Here is a 23,000-nt window from a genome sequence, read left to right as displayed (position 1 = left end):
TAATGGCTGGTTTGAGTATATGTTTGAAAGCAGCAAAAAATAATGAGCACGTGTTTTGTTATATCTGCTTAAACTCATTTTTTCGACATTCGAAGTTTTATAATATCTTATCACTATAGTTACACGTAAAGACGGGTGTTTTTTTAGGAAAACTTGAGTTTAAGCAGATATAACAAAACACGTGTACATTATTTTTTCCTGCTCTCAAACATATACTCAAACCAGCCATTAACTAGCAAGTTGCTTAAGCATCACTTTTTATAGGAGTTAGAAGATTTAGTAAGTTTTTAGTACTTTGGAGGACAATTTCTCCCAATAGGTTGAGTTTGGGCAGCTAAAAAAATACATGTCCGTTATTTTAGACTACCTACTCTATAACATATATCAAAATGAATCAAATCGGAGTCGGACAGTTGGGTACCCTTCCTTGTCAGTTATTTCTGTGATCGTCCCGTCCCCTTTCACACTGGCGTCAACGTTGTGCTGTTTCATGAAATACGCGCGAGGCAGTGCGGCATCGAGAAAGCTGTTTCGCAGTGCAGACATTTATTGTACCTACGGACGCTCTTGTTTGATACACTTGGGTAATATTAAGTAAACAACAAGTTAGAAAATATGCATTTATTAACACACTTATTACAGTTATCACTTCCCTTTTATCAATATAATTAAACCTTGTAAATCATCCTTATCCTACCATAACTGCGGATTTACATTCGGGGCTCGTGGTTCGGCTCGCGGCTTGTCTCGAGTCTGCTACAGCTCGTAAGCTCCTCGAGCAAATGTATACAAACTCGTCTCGGCCACAGCTCGTAAGCTCGTCAAGCTAATCTATTTTAAACACAAGCGGCACTGTATAAAGCCGAACGCGAATGTAAACAGCAAGCGCACGTCCCCCGATTTGTTAGATGAGTTTCCCAAACGCAGTTATTCCTTGCAGCTAATTTTCTTTTCGCCGTTATTCATTGTCGCAAATTTTCCCACTTTTTAAATTTCCCTGTCTTACTATTTCTCGGTAGCGACTTTCATGATCGCATTTGTTCACAAACGCATTTTTTCACTTTCGTTTTATTACTCTGTAGTATATTTTTTGCTCGCAATATTTCCCTACAGCAATTTTAGTCGGCAATAAATGTTTTTAATAACGAATTTATCGTCAGTAATTTATTTTTCCGTACCAGTTATTTCAATGATCGTCCCGTCCGACTTCACCCTCGCGTCAACGCGATGCTGCTTGAGCAAATGCGTGCGAAGGCAGTGAGGCTGCGAGAAAGCTGTTTCGCAGTGTGGACATTGATACGGACGCTCGCCCGTGTGTGTGTACATATGGAAACGTAGAATTCTATTGTTCTGAAAAAGAAAACTAGCTTAGAATGGTACACAGTATGTAACTGTACCCCTAGTGTAACTTTGATCGACATCATAACGTGACGAACGCGTTTGCGTTAAGTCTCATTTTGTATAGGATTTTGAGGTTCCAAAACGTCCCGCTTGGCGCGCTCTTTCGAAATCCAATACAAAATGAGACTAAACGCAAACGCGTACGTCACGTTTGGAAATCGAATTAATTTACACTAGGGGTACTGAACGTAAAGCAATCATTTAAACTCGTTAATGTTTAGCATTATGAACAACTTTTATTATGGGAATAACCCTGAAATGTTGAAAAAAAAAAGCCGTTTTTATACATTTTGCTGGTCTAATGTTGAAATTTCCTATTGGCGTGTCAATTTTTTTTCGCGATTTTGGAATTTGACTAAAAGTTGCTCATAATGACCTAAACCTTAACGGGTTTGAGTAATCGCTTGACGTTCAGATACATACTGTATATGTCTTGGCCTCATAGAATTAGATCATAGTGTTGTGTTCCTGCCGGTGAGTAAGGTTGCCAGAGCTCAACGAGGGGTGGGAAGGGGTTAGGGTCGGCAACGCGCATGTAACTCATCTGGAGTTGCAGGCGTACATAGGCTACGGATACTGCTTACCATCAGGCGGGCCGTATGCTTGTTTGCCACCGACGTAGAATATTTTTTTTTTGCATGAAATGCCATTTTAGAATTGATCAAAGTATTAGAATTAGATCATTGCATGAAATTCCAAGAATAGATCAAGGTCTTATGTTAGGTTCAAAAAACGAAATGAAAAAGTCAACTTTTTCATGATGTGGCCAATCAATCATTTAATGGAACGATTAGCACATCATGCAATTAACAGTTCTATGATCTGCCCATGAATAAATCGTTACTTTACCACTGATTCGCACTAAACGCTACGCAACCAGCTTTATCATGCGAACGGCTAAGGAGTGGAATTCACTTCCTGGAAATCTATTCCCAGTCCACTATAATTTGGATCTTTTTAAATCGAGAGTGAATAGACATCTTTTAGGTAAGCATGTTCCATCCTAGACTGCATCGGCACTTTCCATCAGGTGAGATTGTGGTCAAATGCTTACCTTTTCGTAATAAAAAAAAATCTACATAGGTATGTCATGGACGAATAAAACACGAAGACTGGCGTTGTATAAATCGAGTTTTGCCAACATTTACCGCCATTTATTTAACGAAAGTTGAATCGTTTTGACCACTATAACTTTTAGTCGAAATGAAATGTCAATTATAAAGAGTTTTGACAAATTCCGCCTGTTACTTGATATTAAACGATATAGCAGTTGGGGCCGACTCTAGTTTGTCCCTGAATTGAAAAAAAAAAAGGTTGCGTGACATGCGTGAAAAAAAAAATCCGCCTTGATATTCAGTTTATCTTGTAATTAGTATGTTAAAACAAAAATTAGTTATCAATCAATGTGTATAATGGGTGAACGCTAGCTGATTCGGAGACTAACTGATATCCGAGACACGGAAACGATGCCGCGATGCGCTCTGAATACATCATAGGGATAGAGATATATGTATAGATATAGATAAAGCAGTGTTTGTAACTGAACAAAATTGGGCATTAAAACACGAGTGTGGGTTATTGAAACGAACGAAGTGAGTTTCATAATAGGATCACACGAGCATTTATTATGTAGCAGTCACATAAATCTACTATTATTATTAAATCTTGTGTAGTGTGGTTTTCTCTAATACTTACCACAAACAAGCGTCCGCAGATGTTGCATTTTTTGGTCTTTGGAGGTTTTACATTGTTGTGCATATCCAAATGATATTTTAGCGCTTGCGCCTTCGACAAATACTGAAATAATAATAATTAATATTATTAATATTATCTTGTTTTTATTTCCCAGGTTCAGGTTCAAGCTAACATAATTTTAAATAATAAAAACCCCAACGCAATGATACGGATAAACCGATTTTGACAAAACTTGTCTGGAACTACCGCCAGAAAACCACCTGCTTTCAAATTAAAAAGAAAAACGGATCCAAATTGGTTCACTCGTTTCAGAGCTACAGACAGACAAACACAAATAGCGGTCAAACTTTTGGGGGTAAAAAATTGTCGGGCCGAAACCGGATTTTTTTGTCGTAATTCGATTTTGCTCTAGTTTCGGCCGAAACATGACTTACGCTGAAACCGAAACTTCAGTCGGAAACTAAAATACAGTTTCGTCGAGATCGAGAGATTCGGCAGTTTTCGGCAACTAATACTCATACATCGGGACAATTCTAACAACCCCTAACATAATTAGTTTGCGTTATGTTAACACAGAGTTCCCATGTCAAGCTCCTGTCTCCATTATCAGATCAGCTCCAACTCCACGTCATCATAATATTGCATTGTCATCCGATTTACATATTTTGGGCCCGGGTATGTCCTTAAACTATATCCAAAAGAGAGGTATGGGCATTGTGAATGTCATCTTGCTTTGTGTGGTAGGGCACAACACAGCAGATATCATTAGAGGGGATCTACCTCCACCTTACACAAAACCGCAGCCAAATAACACTAGACCCTACTCATAGAATTATGTTCATGCCGGTGAGTAAGGTTGTCCGAGCTCAACGAGATTGCGGAGTGCTCAGAGGTCAGCAATGCGCATGTAACTCCTCTGGAGTTGCAGGCGTACTTAGGCTACGGAGACTGCTTTAACATCAGGCGGGCCGTATGCTTGTCGCCGACGTAGTATAAAAAATGTAGGTATGACAAATTTCAGCTCTATCAACAATCGGTTAGTGGGTCAAATTTGGCTTCCAAGATTTAACCCACACTAACAGGGTGAGTTAAATAAAAGCATACCTAAAAACTTGTCATAAAGCCTATATGGCCTCACCTTCATGATTTTTGATGATGTAATCATTTTTCCGTAGGTGTCGCTTTAAGGTGCGACCAGACCGCAGCTTAAAAAACGGTCACGATACGGAATCGCAGTGACGCGTCGTATGTGTACCGTTTTTGACGCATGCTCCCCACACCGCTGCTTAAAAAACGGTGACGGTACGGAATCGCAGTGACGTGCTTCACGCGAATCTTTTTTGTTCGCAAAACAGTTGCGTCTTTTACGTCACCGGTGTGGTGTCTGCCATAAGATCTCCGTGTAATATTTTTTGCGATTTTTACGCAGATTTTAAGCAGCGGTGTGGGGAGCATGCGTCAAAAACGGTACGCATACGACGCGTCACTGCGATTCCGTATCGTGACCGTTTTTTAAGCTGCGGTTTGGTCGCACCTTTACGCCACCCCAAAGGCGTGTATACATAAGGGAAGGAATGGAAAAAATTGCAAGGTTCTGGTAGGCTTCCGTAGCTCAATTGGTTAATAGCAAACGTACGGATTGCGGAGGTTGCGGGTTCAAGTCCTGCCGGAAGCGTGAATTTTTCAATTTTTTCCTTTCACACATTCACTGCCGGGAACCCACCTGGTGGGCGCTCGTGAACTTTGTTCAGATGCCGGACAACCCGCTGGCCAGATAGACCACCGGTTTCTGGGGTAGTGCGCCGTTTTTTGTCTGGCAATGAATGTGTTAATATATAATTGTCGACCGGTTTGGCCTAGTGGGTAGTGACCCTGCCTACGAAGCTGATGGTCCCGGGTTCAAATCCTGGTAAGGGCATGTATTCGTGTGATGAGCATGGATATTTGTTCCTGAGTCATGGGTGTTTTCTATGTATTTAAGTATTTATAAATATTTATATATTATATATATCTTTGTCTAAGTACCCTCAACACAAGCCTTATTGAGCTTACTGTGGGACTTAGTCAATTTGTGTAATAATGTCCTATAATATTTATTTATTTATTTATAATTTGGCCTCACCTTTCCGCAGATGTGACAGCAGTAGTCGGTCTTGCCTTTATGTAAGAGGCTTACATGGTTTTGGTAGGTATTTTTGTTGGCCATCACTTTCCCGCAATATTCGCACGGATACCTGACACAACAATAAGTAGTTATTTGTTTTACAAGCGGGCAAAGTTCATGTTTAACCGGTCGTGCTAATATTGATACCTGAGCAAGCGAAAGATTCCAAAATTGAACCACGAGCATAGCGAGTGGTTCGAGAAATGGAATCTTGAGCGTTGCGAGGGTTTCAAGGCACGAGGCATTGCCTCCGAGTGAAACACAAAATTTTTCACCACACCAACGCGAAGAAACTATTAACTATAAAATACCAAAATAATCAACTTAAATCAAATCCAAATGAATGTAATAATAAAATTATCATTCAAAATCATCATTTAAAAGTCAATTATACTAGCTAACATAAGGAAACAACTCAAATTTTGTATCTAATTACTTTGTCCACATGTGGATAAAATATAACTTTCTCATTACTTTTTGAACAATCAAGAGGGCCTTTACCAGTTGGTGTGGTGAAAAATAATAAGTATAGTTTGTGCCATCCACGATGACGCGCAGATTTGTCAAATCTAACCTTTAATTATATGACAATAAGAGTTAAGGTACGCGTCGTCGTGAATGACACGCTCTATAGATTGTTAACTAAGGAATGAAAAGCACTTTCAGTCGAGGTGGTTTGGCGCCCGAGCGCAGTGAGAGCGTACATAGTCCGAGACTGAAATGGTGCCTTTCACCCGCGTTAACTCTACTTTTCAAAGTAAAATACACTCACGAAACAATCCTGCCACGTTTCCCTCGCACTTCGTGTTCGATAATTATTTGAAAACGGAAATCTGCCGTTGGGCACTGTATCAATGGGGCGATATTCCTTTCGGCTTTTCTCGGCTCCGTTCGGCTCAGCATTGCTCCGAGCGATTATTAGGGTTGGCACAACTTGACGTCCCTATACGCACGACTACAGATAAGATAATGACTTGACGTTTGACAACCCTAAATGGCCGAAAGGGATAGTGCCATACATATAGGAAGGGACAGTATAATTCGTCCCTGAATCGCTGTCAAACTTCGGTTTTGTAGGAAGTGTCATTTCTGTGCGGTAGTACAGTCACGTCTGAAAACATCGACACGATCGAAGTGCCAAAAATATGTATACACGACCTTATGGGCCATATATTAGGGTAGTGTATACATATTTATGGCACTTTGTCCGTATCGATATTTTCAGACGTGACCGTACTATTATTTATTCTGTGACTGAATACTTACTTAGGTTTAGGCACGCCCGAATGTCTTTCAGCGAAGTGCTTGTTAAAAATGACAACCCTCTTAAATGTTATATCACACTCGACACAGTACCGCTGCTCTACTGGCTCCTGAAACCAGACAATTGTCTCTTTCTAACACAATCAAATGTCAAAATAACAGATAGGGACAAACGATTATCAACAGCTGTCGTCGTGGGCTAAAGACGATTTACGAATATTTTATACAATATTTTAATTTTTTAATAAGTAGATTTAAAAGGAACTTCCTCCCGCGCACGCTCCGGTTGTGGAATGAGCTACCTGCCGAGGTTTTCCCGAGGGTCTACAGTATGAGGTTCTTCAAAAAAGGAGTGTACAGATTTTTAAAGGGTCGGCAACGCGCATGTAACACCTCTGGAGTTGCAGGCGTCCATAGGCTACGGTGACTGCTTACCATCAGGTGGGCCGTATGCTTGCTTGCCACCGTCGTGGTATAAAAAAAAAGGAAAGTAAATATTTTCCCGACAAACACTGTCTATAGAAATACAGTTTTTAAAAAGTATATGTGATAGGCCACTTCTTTTTTACATAACTTATCTAAGGACATTATGTACGTTCATGAATAATGCCAATAGTATTTATAAACTGCATAAAATAGTACATTACGATACAAGTGCGAAAAATAGGAAATTCGAAACGAGTGGCGATAAATTAAAACACGACCGAAGGGAGTGTTTTAAATCGACACGAGTTGCGAATTACCTATTCGCACATGTATCGTACAACGTTTTACAGTACATATGGCCCTTTAAATGTTCGACACAGTAACGTAATATGCTACTTCTCGCACTAGTGCTATAAAGTAGCCCCATATGTACTGTAATAATTATTAAGCATATAGAAACGAATCTCATTGTAATATAAATATAAGAGAGTAGAGACTGCACGATCCCACAGTCAAACCGTGTAAACTGTTTTGTGGGACTCCGTACCTGTTTGAGATGTATGATTTTATGTTAATAATAAATAAATAAATAAAAAAATTAAAAAAATAACAAACTCGCCTGCATAAATCGTGCCGAGCGAGATAGCTCCAGGGGGACCCCATTCTTTAGGGTGACTATCTTCTTGAGCTTACCGTGGGACTATGTCAGTCTGTGTAAGAATGTCCTATTGGGACCGTGCGAAGTGCATGGTGGGGGTAATTAAAGCGATCCCAGCGCATAAGGTGGTAAAAATTTGAACTAACTGCGGATAGCGTCTTTAACATTTCGTACAATTATATGGCTCGAAATGAAACTTTGATTTACGATTACACCTGAAATATTCATTTAAATTGTATGGTGTAAGGGACCATAATAAGCTGTATGAAATGCTTAATATAACTAACATATTTATTTTGATAATTGTTAATAATGTATCCATATAAATAGCTTTGCAAATGCCACATATTACGTGAACTTTTTCTAGACGTTACGAATATGTATAGTAAGTTATCCTTAAAAAATAGACATTTAACATCGCGGACTTTTTTGTAGACCTATATATATTGACTGAGAAACAACCCCACCATACATTGTGTTGTTATAGCTCAAACGGATTAGGCAGCGTTTTCGATTAAAGCTCCTAGCTTTCCGACAACATCGTTATATTTCAAACAATTTACACAATACCATAACAAGTTATATACTTAAGCCTTCCTCAAGAATCACTCTATTGATAGATGAAAGTCGTATGAAAATCCGTTCAGTAGTTTTTAGTTTTGGAGTAGTTTTATAAGATGTAGTGAATTGACGTTTCCCCTAGACTTGCGGACACTAGGTTGCGTGACAGTCGTGCATGCTCCCAATAATATTTATATTTATTTTTTATTTCTATCAAGTGACAATTGAATGAATGTTGCCACAAGTAAATAAAATATGTTATCGTTTTTAGGGTTCCGTACCCAAAGGGTCAAACGGAACCCTATTACTGAGACTTCGCTGTCCGTCCGTCCGTCTGTCACCAGGCTGTATCTCATGAACCGTGATAGCTAGACAGTTGAAATTTTCACAGATGATGTATTTCTGTTGCCGCTATAACAACAAATACTAGAAACAGAATAAAATAAATATTTAAGGGGGGCTCCCATACAACAAACATATTTTTTTTTGCCGTTTTTATAAATAATGGTACGGAACCCTTCCTGCGCGAGTCCGACTCGCACTTGCCCGGTTTTTAGGGTTCCGTAGCCAAATGGCATAAAACGGAACCCTTATAGTTTCGCCATGTCCGTCTGTCTGTCTGTCTGTCTGTCTGTCTGTCTGTCTGTCTGTCTGTCTGTCCGAGGCTTTGCTCCGTGGTCGTTAGTGCTAGAAAGCTAAAATTTGGCATGGATATATAAATCAATAAAGCCGACAAAGTCGTACAATAAAATCTAAAAATTTAATTTTTTTTAGGGTACCTCCCCTACACGTAAAGTGGGGGTGAATTTTTTTTTTCGCTTCAACCCTAGAGCCTGGGGTATCGTTGGAAAGGTCTTTCAAAACTAATAGGGGTTTTTAAGAAACATTTTTTTGATAAAGTGAATATATTCGGAGATAATCGCTCCGAAAGAAAAAAAAATGTGTCCCCCCCCCCTCTAACTTTTGAACCATAGGTCCAAAAAATATGAAAAAAATCGTGGAAGTAGAGCTTAAGAAAGACATTAAATGAAAACTATAGCGGACATGATCAGTTTAGCTGTTTTTGAGTTATCGCAAAAAGTTTTCCCTTCATAGTAAAAAGACTTGCTTTAATTAGGTACTGATTATGCAAAGCCTATTTGTTTAACTCGGGTGAAAGGTACCGTTTCATCCCTTGGTTAACAAATTACTATACTTTAAGCTCCAGTTTAGCTTATTGTGACGGAAGAGTAACTACGGAACCCTACACTGAGCGTGGCCCGACATGCTCTTGGCCGGTTATTTATTAATAGTAGGCACCTTGATGGAGCCATAACACGAAAAATTGATTGATTGATATAATTCTTATAGATTTTTCTATAATTAGCTCAATTAAGAATATTAACTAGCAAAAAATCAAAGTTACAAACAAATAAAAATATGTTAGATAAATTAATCCTTATTTAATTTCATGCAAAACACTTAACTACCCCACTTTATTTTTCCCGATGGCAACATTTAGAATGGGACGTACGTCTCCCTCAAGTCTCTCGCTCGGCACGATTTCTTCCTCCCGTATTAAGCTAAATTAAACTTTAGTGGAATAGAAATAGAGAACACTTTAATTATAGACTTTAGAGACAGTCGCCATCAGGTATATCAGAGTGGCCGATGTGTTCAAAAATATCTGAACACGCACTAGTGCCTTGATAATAGAGGCGTTATCAGATATTTGCGGACACCTTGGCCGCTCTGATATATCTGAAGGCGACTGTACATTTCTACAAAATTCCTTGCCTCAAACTTGTCGTGTATGAACAATATGTGGTTCCGCAAAGCATCGTGCGAGGAATATATCTTTAAGCACTGCTTGCATTGTGGAATGGCGTTTTTGACTCGTTTGGTGTGGGATTCTCTGAAAAAAAAAGGTATATAGTGTAACGGATTGAGTTAAGAGCTCATCAACGTGCTCACTAGCGCCACTGCTAAATAATTATGATTATTTAAATTTAACGATCGATATTTAAAAAAAGCGGCCAAGTGCGAGTCGGACTCGCGCATGAAGCGTTCCGTACCATTTATGACGTATTAAAAAAAATCTACTTACTAGATCTCGTTCAACATTTTACCACTTAGGACACACATTTTACCACTTTGGAAGTGTCTCTCGCGCAAACTATTCAGTTTAGAAAAAAATGATATTAGAAACCTCAATATCATTTTTGAAGACCTATCCGTAGATACCCCACACGTATGGGTTTGATGAAAAAAAAAAATTTTTTTTATTTTATGATTATGACTTATTAAATAAAACCGGCCAAGAGCATGTCAGGCCACGCTCAGTGTAGGGTTCCGTAGTTACTCTTCCGTCACAATAAGCTAAACTGGAGCTTAAAGTATAGTAAATTGTTAACCAAGGGATGAAACGGTACCTTTCACCTGAGTTAAACAAATAGGCAAATTTGCATAATCAGTACCTAATTAAAATAAGTCTTTTTACTATGAAGGGAAAACTTTTTGCGATAACTCAAAAACAGCTAAACTGATCATGTCCGCTATAGTTTTCGTTTAATGTCTTTCTTAAGCTCTACTTCCACGATTTTTTTCATATTTTTTGGACCTATGGTTCAAAAGTTAGAGGGGGGGGGGGACACATATTTTTTTTCTTTCGGAGCGATTATCTCCGAATATATTCACTTTATCAAAAAATGTTTCTTGAAAACCCCTATTAGTTTTGAAAGACCTTTCCAACGATACCCCACACTCTAGGGTTGAAGCGAAAAAAAAATTTCACCCCCCCTTTAAGTGTAGGGGAGGTACCCTAAAAAAAATTTAATTTTTAGATTTTATTGTACGATTTTGTCGGCTTTATTGATTCATATATCCATGCCAAATTTCAGCTTTCTAGCACTAACGACCACGGAGCAAAGCCTCGGACAGACAGACAGACAGACAGACAGACAGACAGACAGACAGACAGACAGACAGACAGACGGACATGGCGAAACTATAAGGGTTCCGTTTTATGCCATTTGGCTACGGAACCCTAAAAAACTACTTACTAGATCTCGTTCAAACCAATTTTCGGTGGAAGTTTGCATGGTAATGTATATGATATATTTTTTTTAGATTTTTCATTCTGTTATTTTAGAAGTTACGGGGGGGGGGGGGGGGGGGGGCCACACATTTTTTCACTTTGGAAGTGTCTCTCGCGCAAACTATTCAGTTTAGAAAAAAATTATATTAGAAACCTAAATATCATTTTTGAAGACCTATCTCTAGATACCCCACACGTATGGGTTTGATGAAAAAAATTTTTTTTTTTAATTTTTATGACGTATTAAAAAAAACTACTTACTAGATCTCGTTCGAACCAATTTTCGGTGGAAGTTTGCATGGCAATGTATATCATATATTTTTTTTTAGATTTTTCATTCTGTTATTTTAGAAGTTACGGGGGGGGGGGGGACACACTTTTTACCACTTTGGAGGTGTCTCTCGCGCAAACTATTCAGTTTAGAAAAAAAAGATATTAGAAACCTCAATATCATTTTTAAAGACCTATCCATAGATACCCCACACGTATGGGTTTGATGAAAAAAGATTTTTTGAGTTTCAGTTCTAAGTATGGGGAACCCCCAACATTTATTGTTTTTTTTTCTATTTTTGTGTAAACATCATAATGCGGTTCATAGTATACATCTACTTACCAAGTTTGAACAGTATAGCTTTTATAGTTTCGGAAAAAAGTGGCTGTGACAGAATCGGACAGACAGACGGACATGACGAATCTATAAGGGTTCCGTTTTTTGCCATTTGGCTACGGAACCCTAAAAAGGGGGCCGCTACGTACTGTATTTTATATTTAAGTACCTTTTGAATGCATCATAGTAGTTTTTACGTTGCTGGATTCTGCAATCTAGGCGTCAACAGTTAAAACGGCCGTTTTTGTTTTAAGTTCATAGATCGATGAATCCAGCAACATAGAAACTAGTTTGATGTCATGCAAAAGGTACTTAAATACAAAATACAGTACGTAGTGGCTCCCTTTTTAGGGTTCCGTAGCCAAATGGCATAAAACGGAACCCTTATAGTTTCGCCATGTCCGTCTGTCTGTCTGTCTGTCTGTCTGTCCGAGGCTTTGCTCTGTGGTCGTTGGTGCTAGAAAGCTGAAATTTGGCATGGATATATAAATCAATAAAGCCGACAAAGTCGTACAATAAAATCTAAAAATTTAATTTTTTTTAGGGTACTTCCCCTACACGTAAAGTGGGGGTGAATTTTTTTTTTCGCTTCAACCCTGGAGTGTGGGGTATCGTTGGAAAGGTCGTACAAAACTAATAGGGGTTTTCAAGAAACATTTTTTGATAAAGTGAATATATTCGGAGATAATCGCTCCGAAAGAAAAAAAAAATGTGTCCCCCCCCCCCCCTCTAACTTTTGAACCATGGGTCCAAAAAATATGAAAAAAATCGTGGAAGTAGAGCTTAAGAAAGACATTAAATGAAAACTATAGCGGACATGATCAGTTGAGCTGTTTTTGAGTTATCGCAAAAAGTTTTCCCTTCATAGTAAAAAGACTTACTTTAATTAGGTACTGATTATGCAAATTTGCCTATTTGTTTAACTCGGGTGAAAGGTACCGTTTCATCCCTTGGTTAACAATTTACTATACTTTAAGCTCCAGTTTAGCTTATTGTGACGGAAGAGTAACTACGGAACCCTACACTGAGCGTGGCCCGACATGCTCTTGGCCGGTTATTTAAATATCTATCGTCAAATTTAAACTATCTCAATTATTTTCCAGTGGCGCTAGTGAGCACGTTGATGGGCTCTTAAGTCGAGGACTATAACTTCCCTACATATGTTCAAAAACGATAAGCTGATAGTGTGTATAAAAAAACCTATCTGTGTTTACATTAAAGTATAGATAACCGATAGTTCACACACGATCACATAAATACTTACTGAATAGTATACTTACTGCATATGCTTCACCAGGCTATTTTTGTTCTTTCTGTGTTTTTCACAGTAGTCACATGTGACCTGCTTATGAATTGTTTCCCAGTGCTGGTCAAAATCTTCCCTTTCCCTAAAATATATTCACTTATTACAAAAATATATATTATAACAGCGCCATCTGGAGTGATTAAAACGTGTCTTCTTTTTTTAATCAACACTCTTTTTCGTCCCGTCCTTTTGGCCACATTTTAACTACATCATCTGATCAGCTCAGTTTTATCACATTATTGCACTATAAATAAATGTAGCCACTTAATGCCATCTTTCGACACATTATTAATAGTATATTGTGCAACGAGGGGGGTACGTGAAATTTTGGATACGAGGGTGGTAATTCCCGACAGCCAGAGTCTGGAGGGAATTAAATACCCGAGTTTGCAATATTCTTACCCCCCCCGGAGTTACACACAATGTTTTTCATCACACTTGGGAAGAAACAACTAAATTTTAGGCAAAATTATTCTTAAATACGGTGACATATCAAACATTCGTCCGCCATTTTGTAATTTCTTGGCAGGTGAGGCATCGAAGGCACAGCCCTATTCGGCATTCAGCCACAAAGAAAATTATGTAAAAAAAATTGAAACGGCTGTTAAATTAATCAAATTCATTAATAAGTAACATAATAATAATAAAAAGCTATAACTCCCTAGGGAGTTATAATAACTCCCTAGGGAGTCATACGTAGCTTTTTCACAATCCTTAACTCCCACGGGAACAAAATAGTCCTGTATCCTTCAGCACACCTGCATGAAATAAGATCTTTTTCGAACAAGTGTGATGTAAAACTTATTATTTCACTGATATGTGTTAAATTTGTTAAATATCAAAAAGTGGCGCCGTCTAATTGATTAAAGGCCAAAGGTATGGCGGCATATTTTTGATATTTAACAAATTAAAAAAAATAAGGATTAAAGTCAAATGGCGTTCTAAAAGTTTTAATCATGTGTCGAAAGATGGAAGTAAATTTTGGCTACAAAGTTTTCTTTGAGAATCCACCACAATTTCAAATTCTCTTTGCTATATTTAACCTAAAACAATACTCAAGCTATGGTCTGAGAACAATGGAACTTACAAACATGAAAAGTTGTCTCCTAACACAGACCTGAAGACCTCAGTAAGTAAGTAATAGTACATTACGATACAAGTGCGAAAAATAGGAAATTCGAAACGAGTGGCGATAAATTAAAACACGACCGAAGGGAGTGTTTTAAATCGACACGAGTTGCGAATTACCTATTCGCACATGTATCGTACAACGTTTTACAGTACATATGGCCCTTTAAATGTTCGACACAGTAACGTAATATGCTAATATTCGCACTAGTGCGGTAAAGTAGCACCATATGTACTGTAAATATTCTTTGTGCACCATAGCTTTGTGTACTTAGCTTGATTAGTTAAGTTTTAAATTAAAATTTGAACCGCCATTTGAGTCGCTTAACCTCAAACTCTGATAAATCTATCAGATTTTGCGATTTTGGTATTAAGGTGGTTCGACTAGGTTACCCAAAGCTTAAACCTCACTAGATGGCGCCACAATTGCACATTTTGAGTTTTAATTTTTTTGTGGAGTAGTCTTGGTATTTCTATACTGTAAATTATGTTTAGCGCACTCTTTAAATAAATATTGAACTATTACAACAAACATTGAACACTTCATTGTACAAAAACTACCCCTTAATGTCGACAGAATGTTTCTTGACTCTATTTCTAAGTATCACTCACACATTCAAACAGTCTTACTGGGATCCTTGTAGTAGACAATTTGGCACAGCGTGAGTAGGCTTCAATAGCGTTGCGGTATGTACGTGGAAATACATGCAAGAGGATGTGGGTTCGAGACTCATTATTTTTTTTTTTGTTATCAGTATTATCAAGTACCTATTATTAATAAATTATTTTATGAGAAATATGAGCGTTTTCCATAAAAATATTAAAAATCTGATTCTCACACATCATGATATTTTTGGGTTCTTCCAACTCAGAATCACTAGCATAATCAATCCTCGTGCTAAAAAAACCCGAAAATTTGTATTGAAATTTTAGTTTTACATTGAAATTTCTTTCACACTAAAATGTGACGTAATAGTATGGATATTTTAGGATATCTTTTTTTAATGCTAGGGTGGAGAAGATTCTAAGAAGAATGAACCTAAGAAAGTCCAAATTTGTAAGTCAGATTTTCCGGTATTTTTTTCAAAAAAAAAAAAACGCTGTTTTGTTCTAAAATTAAAGCAATCCCTTACTGCCCAGCCTTTAAAAAAGTAGGTACTATTTTACAGTAGAATTAAAACATTTTTTTACGATATATTAAATTAAATTACAGTGAATTACAAAATTGCATGGCCTTCTATTTATAACCATTATAAAAAGAAATGAGATATTTACCATGTTTGTTTATATTATTGATTTCCCGATATTTTGACACAACTAGAAGTTTCACACAATGCCTAGAGATAGAAAATTATTTATTTATTTTATTTATTGTCAATTTCATTCAACGGATCACATCATATCCAATTTATGTGTTTATGTATTGCATTGTTTTCTACCTAGTTGGTTATTAAATTCTGTTCCTGCAATAATCTTTATCTACATAAAATATACCAACGAAAGTTTAATAAAGTATACACCGTGTTTTTATTGAATTGCGTTAACTCCGGGGTTTCGGTAAGTACGTTTAAGGAAACTAAATGGCATAGTTAATTTTCAAAAAAAAAATTTTTTTTGTTTTTTTTTTTACTTTTTTTTTTTTATAAAAAGTAACTAAATGTTGCATATAGCGTTGTTGTAACACGGGCATTACATTTAACTCAACCAAACAATTGAAAACTGTGACATATCAATGTCATTTCTAACATCGATCGTCCGAGATAGTACGTACGTTTAGTAGCAAATGTATGAACTCGCACTAAACACTAACTAATAAGTAAACAGGTCCTAAAGCAAGTGTACACGCTCGTAAGGGCCTTATAATATAAAAATTTATGATTGATTATCTCCGAAATGGAGTTAGTTAGAATATCGGTATCTTTGAGAAAGTTACTTAATTTAAGCTCAGGAATGCACCCTCGAAATTAACGCAAATCAAAAAAAACACGGTGTATATTAAAATGAAGTACACAAAATCAGGAATTACATATGACAATATCATTCAAAATCGTCTCCTCTGGCTTTGACACAGGCCCTCAAACGACGAGGCCAGTCATCAATAGCGGCACGCACGATTGTCATGTCTAATTCCGTCACTGTCTTAACTATGGCCCGCTTGAGGGAGTTAAGATTTGTGTGGGGTTTAGCACAGGCTTTTTCCTCAATAACCTGCTATATGGCATAATCCAGGGGGTTAAGGTCCGGGCTGGAGGACGGCCAGTCTTCGTGGGCAATAAAGTCAATTTTGTTCCTTCGAAACCAGGCTTGAGTTGTTTTTGCCTTAGGTGCAGGAGCTAAGTCCTGTTCAAAGATCCATGGCTGGTTTTGAAATAGGGTGTGGCTTAAGGGCTTCACTATTTTCACACCTTTTTCACAGAAATGAATCTGTGTTAGCCCTGAGTATGACACACCCAAAATCATGTTTGGCGGGTGCTCACATTTGTGCAACGCAATAGGGTTGTTTCCATCTACAAATCTTAGGGCATAATTGTATCCCAAAAAATTGTTTTGGATTATAAAAACATGTTAAACTACTTTTAGGGGACCTTTAATGACCATATTTTTGTAAATATTGAATTTAAAATATCTTTTGGCACACGTCACGTGACCAAACTCGAAACGTCATTGAAGATTCTGATGACGTCACAACTCTCGGATTGACACTGTTGACAGTTAGGCGATAAACAACAAATGACAAATATCAGTTGACAGTTCGTATCTTCTACGTGTGTATGTAGTTATGTGTCAAACCATAAACTGTGACGTCACACAATTTTCAAAGAGCGTTTTGGGCGTGAAAGCATCTGTCAAAATATATTTTGTTAATTTAACATATTTAAAGCCGTTTTTAGTATAAAAGCTGAATTTTAAGGCAACTTTTAGTTAATATAGAAAGTAATACAAGCGTTTCAAAAAATTGGAATACGATTCTCTTTTAGGCCCCAATTCATTATAGATACGACGAGATAAGCGTTATGTGTGATATATAATTATAGCTCACAAATCCACCACATTATGTCATTTTTTATTTTTTCGGTAGCATTTGTTTTAACGGAAATAAAGAGGTTGCAAATCGAGTAACAGAACTTCAGAACAGATATCATTTGATATTTACCAGTCGCTTTTCGGTGAAGGAAAACATCGTGAGGAAACTGGACTAATCCCAACAAGGCTTAGTTTTACCCTCTGGGTTGGAAGGTCAGATGGCAGTGGCTTTCGTAAAAACTAGTGCCTACGCCAAATCTTGGGATTAGTTATCAAAGCGGACCCCAAGCTCCATTGAGCCGTGGCAATATGCTGGGACAACGCTAGGAAGAAAGAAAGAAATCGAGTAACAGAACTTAGTAAACAACTAGGTATAATAGTTATGATGTAAATGTCCATAACATGTTGGAGTCATATATGTATTAGCCAACTAATTATTCAAGATCAATACACTTAGCTCCCTTAGGTATTCGCCTAAGTACAATCTCGGGCAAAATTGAGTTTTATAAAAGTGAACTAGTTTCTAGGTCATATTTTCTATGAATTGGTCATTTTTGTAGACTCCAATAAAATTACAGTTACACTTTTCCTGGTTTGTCGCGGACCAGAATATCGATGATTTTTGTAACTTGATTTAGACGTTGCTATCATTTTCAATCCAAAAACAAATAAAATCACAATTCAGAACATGCGGCAGCGTTGTTTTCTATCAAGTACCTCAAGCACCAGGGCGGCTACCGGGAAAATCGAAATTCGTCAATTTCGGGCATTTTTCTCTGTCACTCTAATTACGTCTTAGTGAGAGTAAAAGAGAAAGATCCCCGCAATTTGCGAATTTAGTTTTTCGCGGTAGGCCCCCAGGTCCTGTCAAGTTTCAGCAGAGTTGCCAGGTGAGCGGAAGAGAATTATCGTACTTGAGTGTCAATATTATTGTACCGTTGAAAAAAATATCGTACGCCAATCAAAAAGGCAGCCCCTAAAAATGTCTAGCAAAATAAGCTTAAATTTCCAATTAATAATAAAAAAAGACAATTTTCGTCTAAATTGCGCAAAAAATCTGTTTATGTTTGTGTATTTTTGGGATAGACTCAAACGGTATACAGGAAATTGTGACATTTTAAACTTTAAACTTACACCAAGGAGCCGAACACCCAAAAGATACTAATCTTAGCCTATTTCTGAGAGAAAGTGTCATATTTTGCTTCAAATTACTAGACTTTTAAGGTGGCATCATCCAAGGGCTGAAATTATAGTACTTTAGTGTACGATAATGCTCTTCAAATTATCTTACATGTACGACAATTATCGTACGCCTGGTCACACTGAGTGTCAGTGTCGACAGAGTCAGCTAAAAACGCGTCAAACATCGCAACGTCGCGCCGATGGCCGTGCGAGGCATGGAGTGGCAACGCCGCAATGTATTTGTACACGACATTTGTCACACACACATGAGTAAAATTTATAAAAATATAACGGTGATTATTGCATGATTTCTGTATGAAACAAAGTTTTTCTATTAATTTAGCGCAAATGAATATTCGAAAGTAGATAGATGCGCAACTATTTATATAATAATATTGTGTAATTAATTAATTAATAGCGATTGTTTTTTGTATGAAAATCGAACCACCTTAAGAAAAGGTAATAATGTACATATTTCCTAAGAGGTGCGAATGGATTTATCCGAGTTTGAAGTTAAGCGATATATTTTCTACCTCCATCGCACGCGTATAAATATATTGCTGTCCGGCTCTCACAGTGGTATTGACCGCCAGCCAGCGCCAGGCGGGTCAAGGTATGAAATTCTTCGATATCGGCTTATCAGTTACCCGCGATTGTCAGCTTTGGCGAATACCTGACAGGCCGATATCGTCCGGCGAACTGGTGGGCCCCTAACAGTTGACTTACCAAAAAGGCCTCTCACACCATTCGCATCCGTCTCCATTGCAGAAATACTGAGACTTATGGTACTCGTTCATATGAGCGACTATGTGTTCCCTTCGCATCATTCTAGCACAAACGTAGCATCGCCAGAGGGACTCAGGATAAACCGCTGGTGGATTCCACCAACTTCCTTTTTTGTATTGGCCAGGATACTAGAAAGTAATTTAGGGTACTAATTAATTTAATCAGTTGTTATTTTGCAGAGTTCGTAAGTAGACAGTCGGTCATAGCACTTGGGCAGGAAAATGAGATAATAAATGTTTGGCAAAATGTTCATTTATGGTACAAGCTTTTATTGCTGACTGTACTTTCCACAGTTCTAAAAACCCCAAACACAATTAGGTTGCGTTGTTTTATCACAGAGTTCCTATTGCCACATACTGTCTCCATCATCAGATCAGCTGCTGTATGCAAATTTTCAGCTTCATCGGAAACCGGGAAGTACATCAAATTTAACTTGCAAGATTTGACCCGTACAAACACATAGTTACATTGAAAATTTGTGAAAACTTTAAGTGGGTAGAAACACTTGTAGATCGCAAGCCAGGCGCAAATTACGTCGGTCATCGCATCTCGGGCGATAACTATACGGGTGGTTATTATAATTAACCCTCGTGGACGTCAGCTACTTTATTTTACGTCTTTGGGTGGTTGCCGTTCCGAAACCCACCAACGGAGCGGCAGCTGACGTAATGAAGGGCGATGTGTTTTCGCGATGGAACTTTGTTTCTGGGCCGTGGTCTCTCATTTGACACTAACGCGGGGTAGAATTTTCTACCCGTGGCCGTCTACTTATTTTAGATAATTTACGCCTATACTCATCCACGTAACGAGTATTCACCGTGCAGTGTTAGATCAAATATAACTCAACATATATTGGCACTTTTTAGGTTGCTGTTGTAACAAGTTCTTGTAGCTACTATTTCAAGATTAGTATAATTTGGTGTCCTGAATTTTATTTATGTCCAGGCCGAATTCGCTGCAGACAGACGGACACACTGGCGAAACGACTACTGAGCCCTAGCTTATAAAAAGTACTCTTATATCGCACATACTTACTTTGCTTTTATGATACGCCAACCCGTGTCGTGTCATAGCTCTCCTATTTCCAAACATCAGTCCACATATGATACATTTATGAGGTTTTTTTGCTTTAACGATTGCATCATCTTTATCTAAAGCGCTCCTTATTTCTTGCTCACTCAATTTGATTTCTGTAAAATATGAGGAAGCTTCAGCAATATTTTTATAATGTGTAATTGTTTTCCTGAACTTACGATGTTTCTCTGTTTTGTCATCTTCTACGCTGACATTAGGATCTGTATCAGATTGTTCCTTTGTTTTCTTTATGCCCATTATTTTGAATTCTTCACTATCATCTGTAGCATAATCTTTATCGTCCTCTAAATTAAAATCTGGGTCTAACTCTAAAATCTTTTGCTTTTTTGTGTTTGGTTCGTCTTCATTATGATCTGATTTATAGATATTTTTATCATCAGTTACTTTTTTTTCGTAACGTTTCTTTTTAATTGTTACCTCTTTTAGAGTAACCTTTTGATCACTTATGTGCTTTTTTAACTCCATTTCCAGTTTCAACATTGCAGGAGTTTTAATCAATGGAACTTCTATTTTATTTGTGTTTACGTTTTGATTAGTGACTTTTTTTGTAATTGTTCCATCATTTTGTTTAACTATTGATAAACTATTCTTAGCAGCTTTTGGAACACTTTTTAAAGTATCATCTTTGGTATCTGACATATCGTCAGATGAACTATAACTTACATCATCAGCTTCAAAATTCTCATTCTCTTCACCATCATCACTGTCATTAGTGGGACGTTCAGTATTAGCATCTTTATCAATTTTCACATTTTTTAAAAGATCATTTATAACATCTTTAAAACTTTTTACATTTTCTACATTGCTTGTTGTAACTGTAGTTTTGTACTTTGTCGGTACGATAACTTTCATTTTATCATCCTTTATGGTTGGTTTTTGTTTATCGACAACTAATGGTTCTTCAGATGGTTTGCCATCAAAAACAGCATCATATTCAAATTTGTAATGGACCATAAGTGAAGAAAAAGTAGGTTTTGATGGCTGAAAGTTATTAAAATAGATTATTAGCTGCAAAAGGCCAACAGAAGTTATAGGAGTATTTTAAAATGTTGTGTAGCAAACAAGGTCACAGCTTACGTAATGGTAAATTCATGGTAAAATAAAATTATGCTCACTGGGCATTCTAGGGGTGTGATATGCTATGCTTTTTATGCCTTTAACGGTTAAAGTTCAATCCCCCAGCAATTATCATATAGTTGTTGCAATGACAACCTTGAGTTAATCATTTAAATTTCAAATTTAACTGATTGATATGGGCCTCTGCGAGCTACCTGCCAGTGAAGGGCTAAATACTTGTACGCTCCTTTATACCCCTATATACCACAACCCTCATATCACACTTCAAGCAAACTTCAGCAGTCTGAGAATATGTCATGTTTTACACAAAAATATTTTGTCAAAAAAAAATACTAACTTTGGTACACATATTTTACTTAATTTCATAAATCTTAAACAATATATTGAATTATATTTCAAAATATTATCTTTCGGCTTTGATACATAAATAGTATGGTCAGATTTTTGAAAAAATCCATGTTGACTGACAATCATATTTCTTTTTGGCAACCGGGGTTATTTACCTAATTTGACCCTGCTGAATCCGAATTTGCCGGTTGCCCGACCGAAATCTTGACCGAAAGTGAGATATTCAAGTTTCGGATTCAGCAGTGCATTTTTGCAGTGTGGAAGTACTTACTGGAATTTGTAAAGATTCATGCAAAATTGTGTGTGCCTTTTGAACTTGGGCCTGAAACCTGCGGGTCTTGTTTAGCAGAGCCACACACTCCCAACACAGAGCTATCTGCGGTATGGTTAATGCCTGAAAATAAATTCAAGTATAAAAACCCCATAAGAAATATTAGTTCCATCTAGTGACTTAAAACATTGTAGAACCATTTCATGTAAGACTGTGGCCGATGATTGGTCAGGTTGACTGGTAGAGTATGCCTTATAGCATTAAGTCCGCCTTTCTTTTGTGCAATAAAGATTACATAAATAACCTACCTGGAATGATTAATAACCTATTTTAAGACTATTTATTGGCTAAGCTTTAATATTACTTACTGTCTAGTTATCAAGAGTAAAAAAACTTACTTCCAGTTTTTGGTCTTCCGTCAGTAGAGAAAAGTACAGGTCACCAGGAGCTACAGCAGCTAGCTTCCTGTCCGAGCTGAGACAGCCACGACAGATTTGAATCCCTTCGCACTCTATTTTAATGTCACCCATCATGCTAATGTGACTTTACTTTGTTTTGCAAACTAACATTGATTCCAAATAACTACTTGGAATCAACCTATATTTTTACACTCACGACACAAGTGCGGGAAGAGAAAATTTATTATTAAGTTAACATTGTAAAACTTGCCCTATTTTAGAATTCTTAAATGAATTGAGAGATACTTGAAAATATAATATTCAAGTTTATATTTCGCCGGGACTAGCCATGGACTAGACAGGAACAGCAGCCATCGCCATCAGATGTCAAATGTGTATCAAATGCGTTCAAAAATCACACGAGTGTTTTATGATTGTATACATATATAAACTAATAACTTGTTGCTAATGGTCATTATCGAATATTTTATTTCATCAATTTTTTTAAAAATGGATTTATATTAGATTTTCTTT

The 23,000-nt window shown here is 37.2% G+C and overlaps 1 protein-coding gene across 3 annotated transcripts; it reads right to left on the bottom strand.

Moving 5' to 3' along the window:
* Positions 1 to 606: 606 nt before the first annotated feature.
* On the bottom strand, positions 607 to 22,849 carry LOC133529944 (zinc finger protein 879-like). 3 transcript variants are annotated; one of them, XM_061867727.1, is made up of 10 exons: positions 22,467 to 22,848; positions 22,069 to 22,191; positions 20,313 to 21,353; positions 19,218 to 19,405; positions 13,132 to 13,239; positions 9,945 to 10,062; positions 6,527 to 6,633; positions 5,219 to 5,330; positions 3,097 to 3,198; positions 607 to 1,350 (listed from the first exon to the last, which is right to left on the bottom strand). In XM_061867727.1, exons 1-10 carry the CDS (start codon positions 22,599 to 22,601, stop codon positions 1,165 to 1,167), a joined length of 2,220 nt encoding a protein of 739 aa, XP_061723711.1. In that variant the 5' UTR covers positions 22,602 to 22,848; the 3' UTR covers positions 607 to 1,164. The 3 variants fall into 3 exon arrangements, 1 of the variants encoding a protein (XP_061723711.1); XR_009801242.1 differs by lacking the exon at positions 607 to 1,350 and adding an exon at positions 6,033 to 6,203 and having other exon boundaries at positions 3,172 to 3,198; positions 22,467 to 22,849; XR_009801241.1 differs by lacking the exon at positions 5,219 to 5,330 and having other exon boundaries at positions 1,178 to 1,350; positions 22,467 to 22,849.
* Between the last annotated feature and the right edge of the window lie 151 nt (positions 22,850 to 23,000).

This window comes from Cydia pomonella, chromosome 22 (genome assembly GCF_033807575.1).
Source record: "Cydia pomonella isolate Wapato2018A chromosome 22, ilCydPomo1, whole genome shotgun sequence".
NCBI lineage: Eukaryota > Metazoa > Arthropoda > Insecta > Lepidoptera > Tortricidae > Cydia > Cydia pomonella.
Note: the sequence above shows the minus strand (reverse complement) of the source record. Positions and strands in the feature narration are given on the sequence as shown.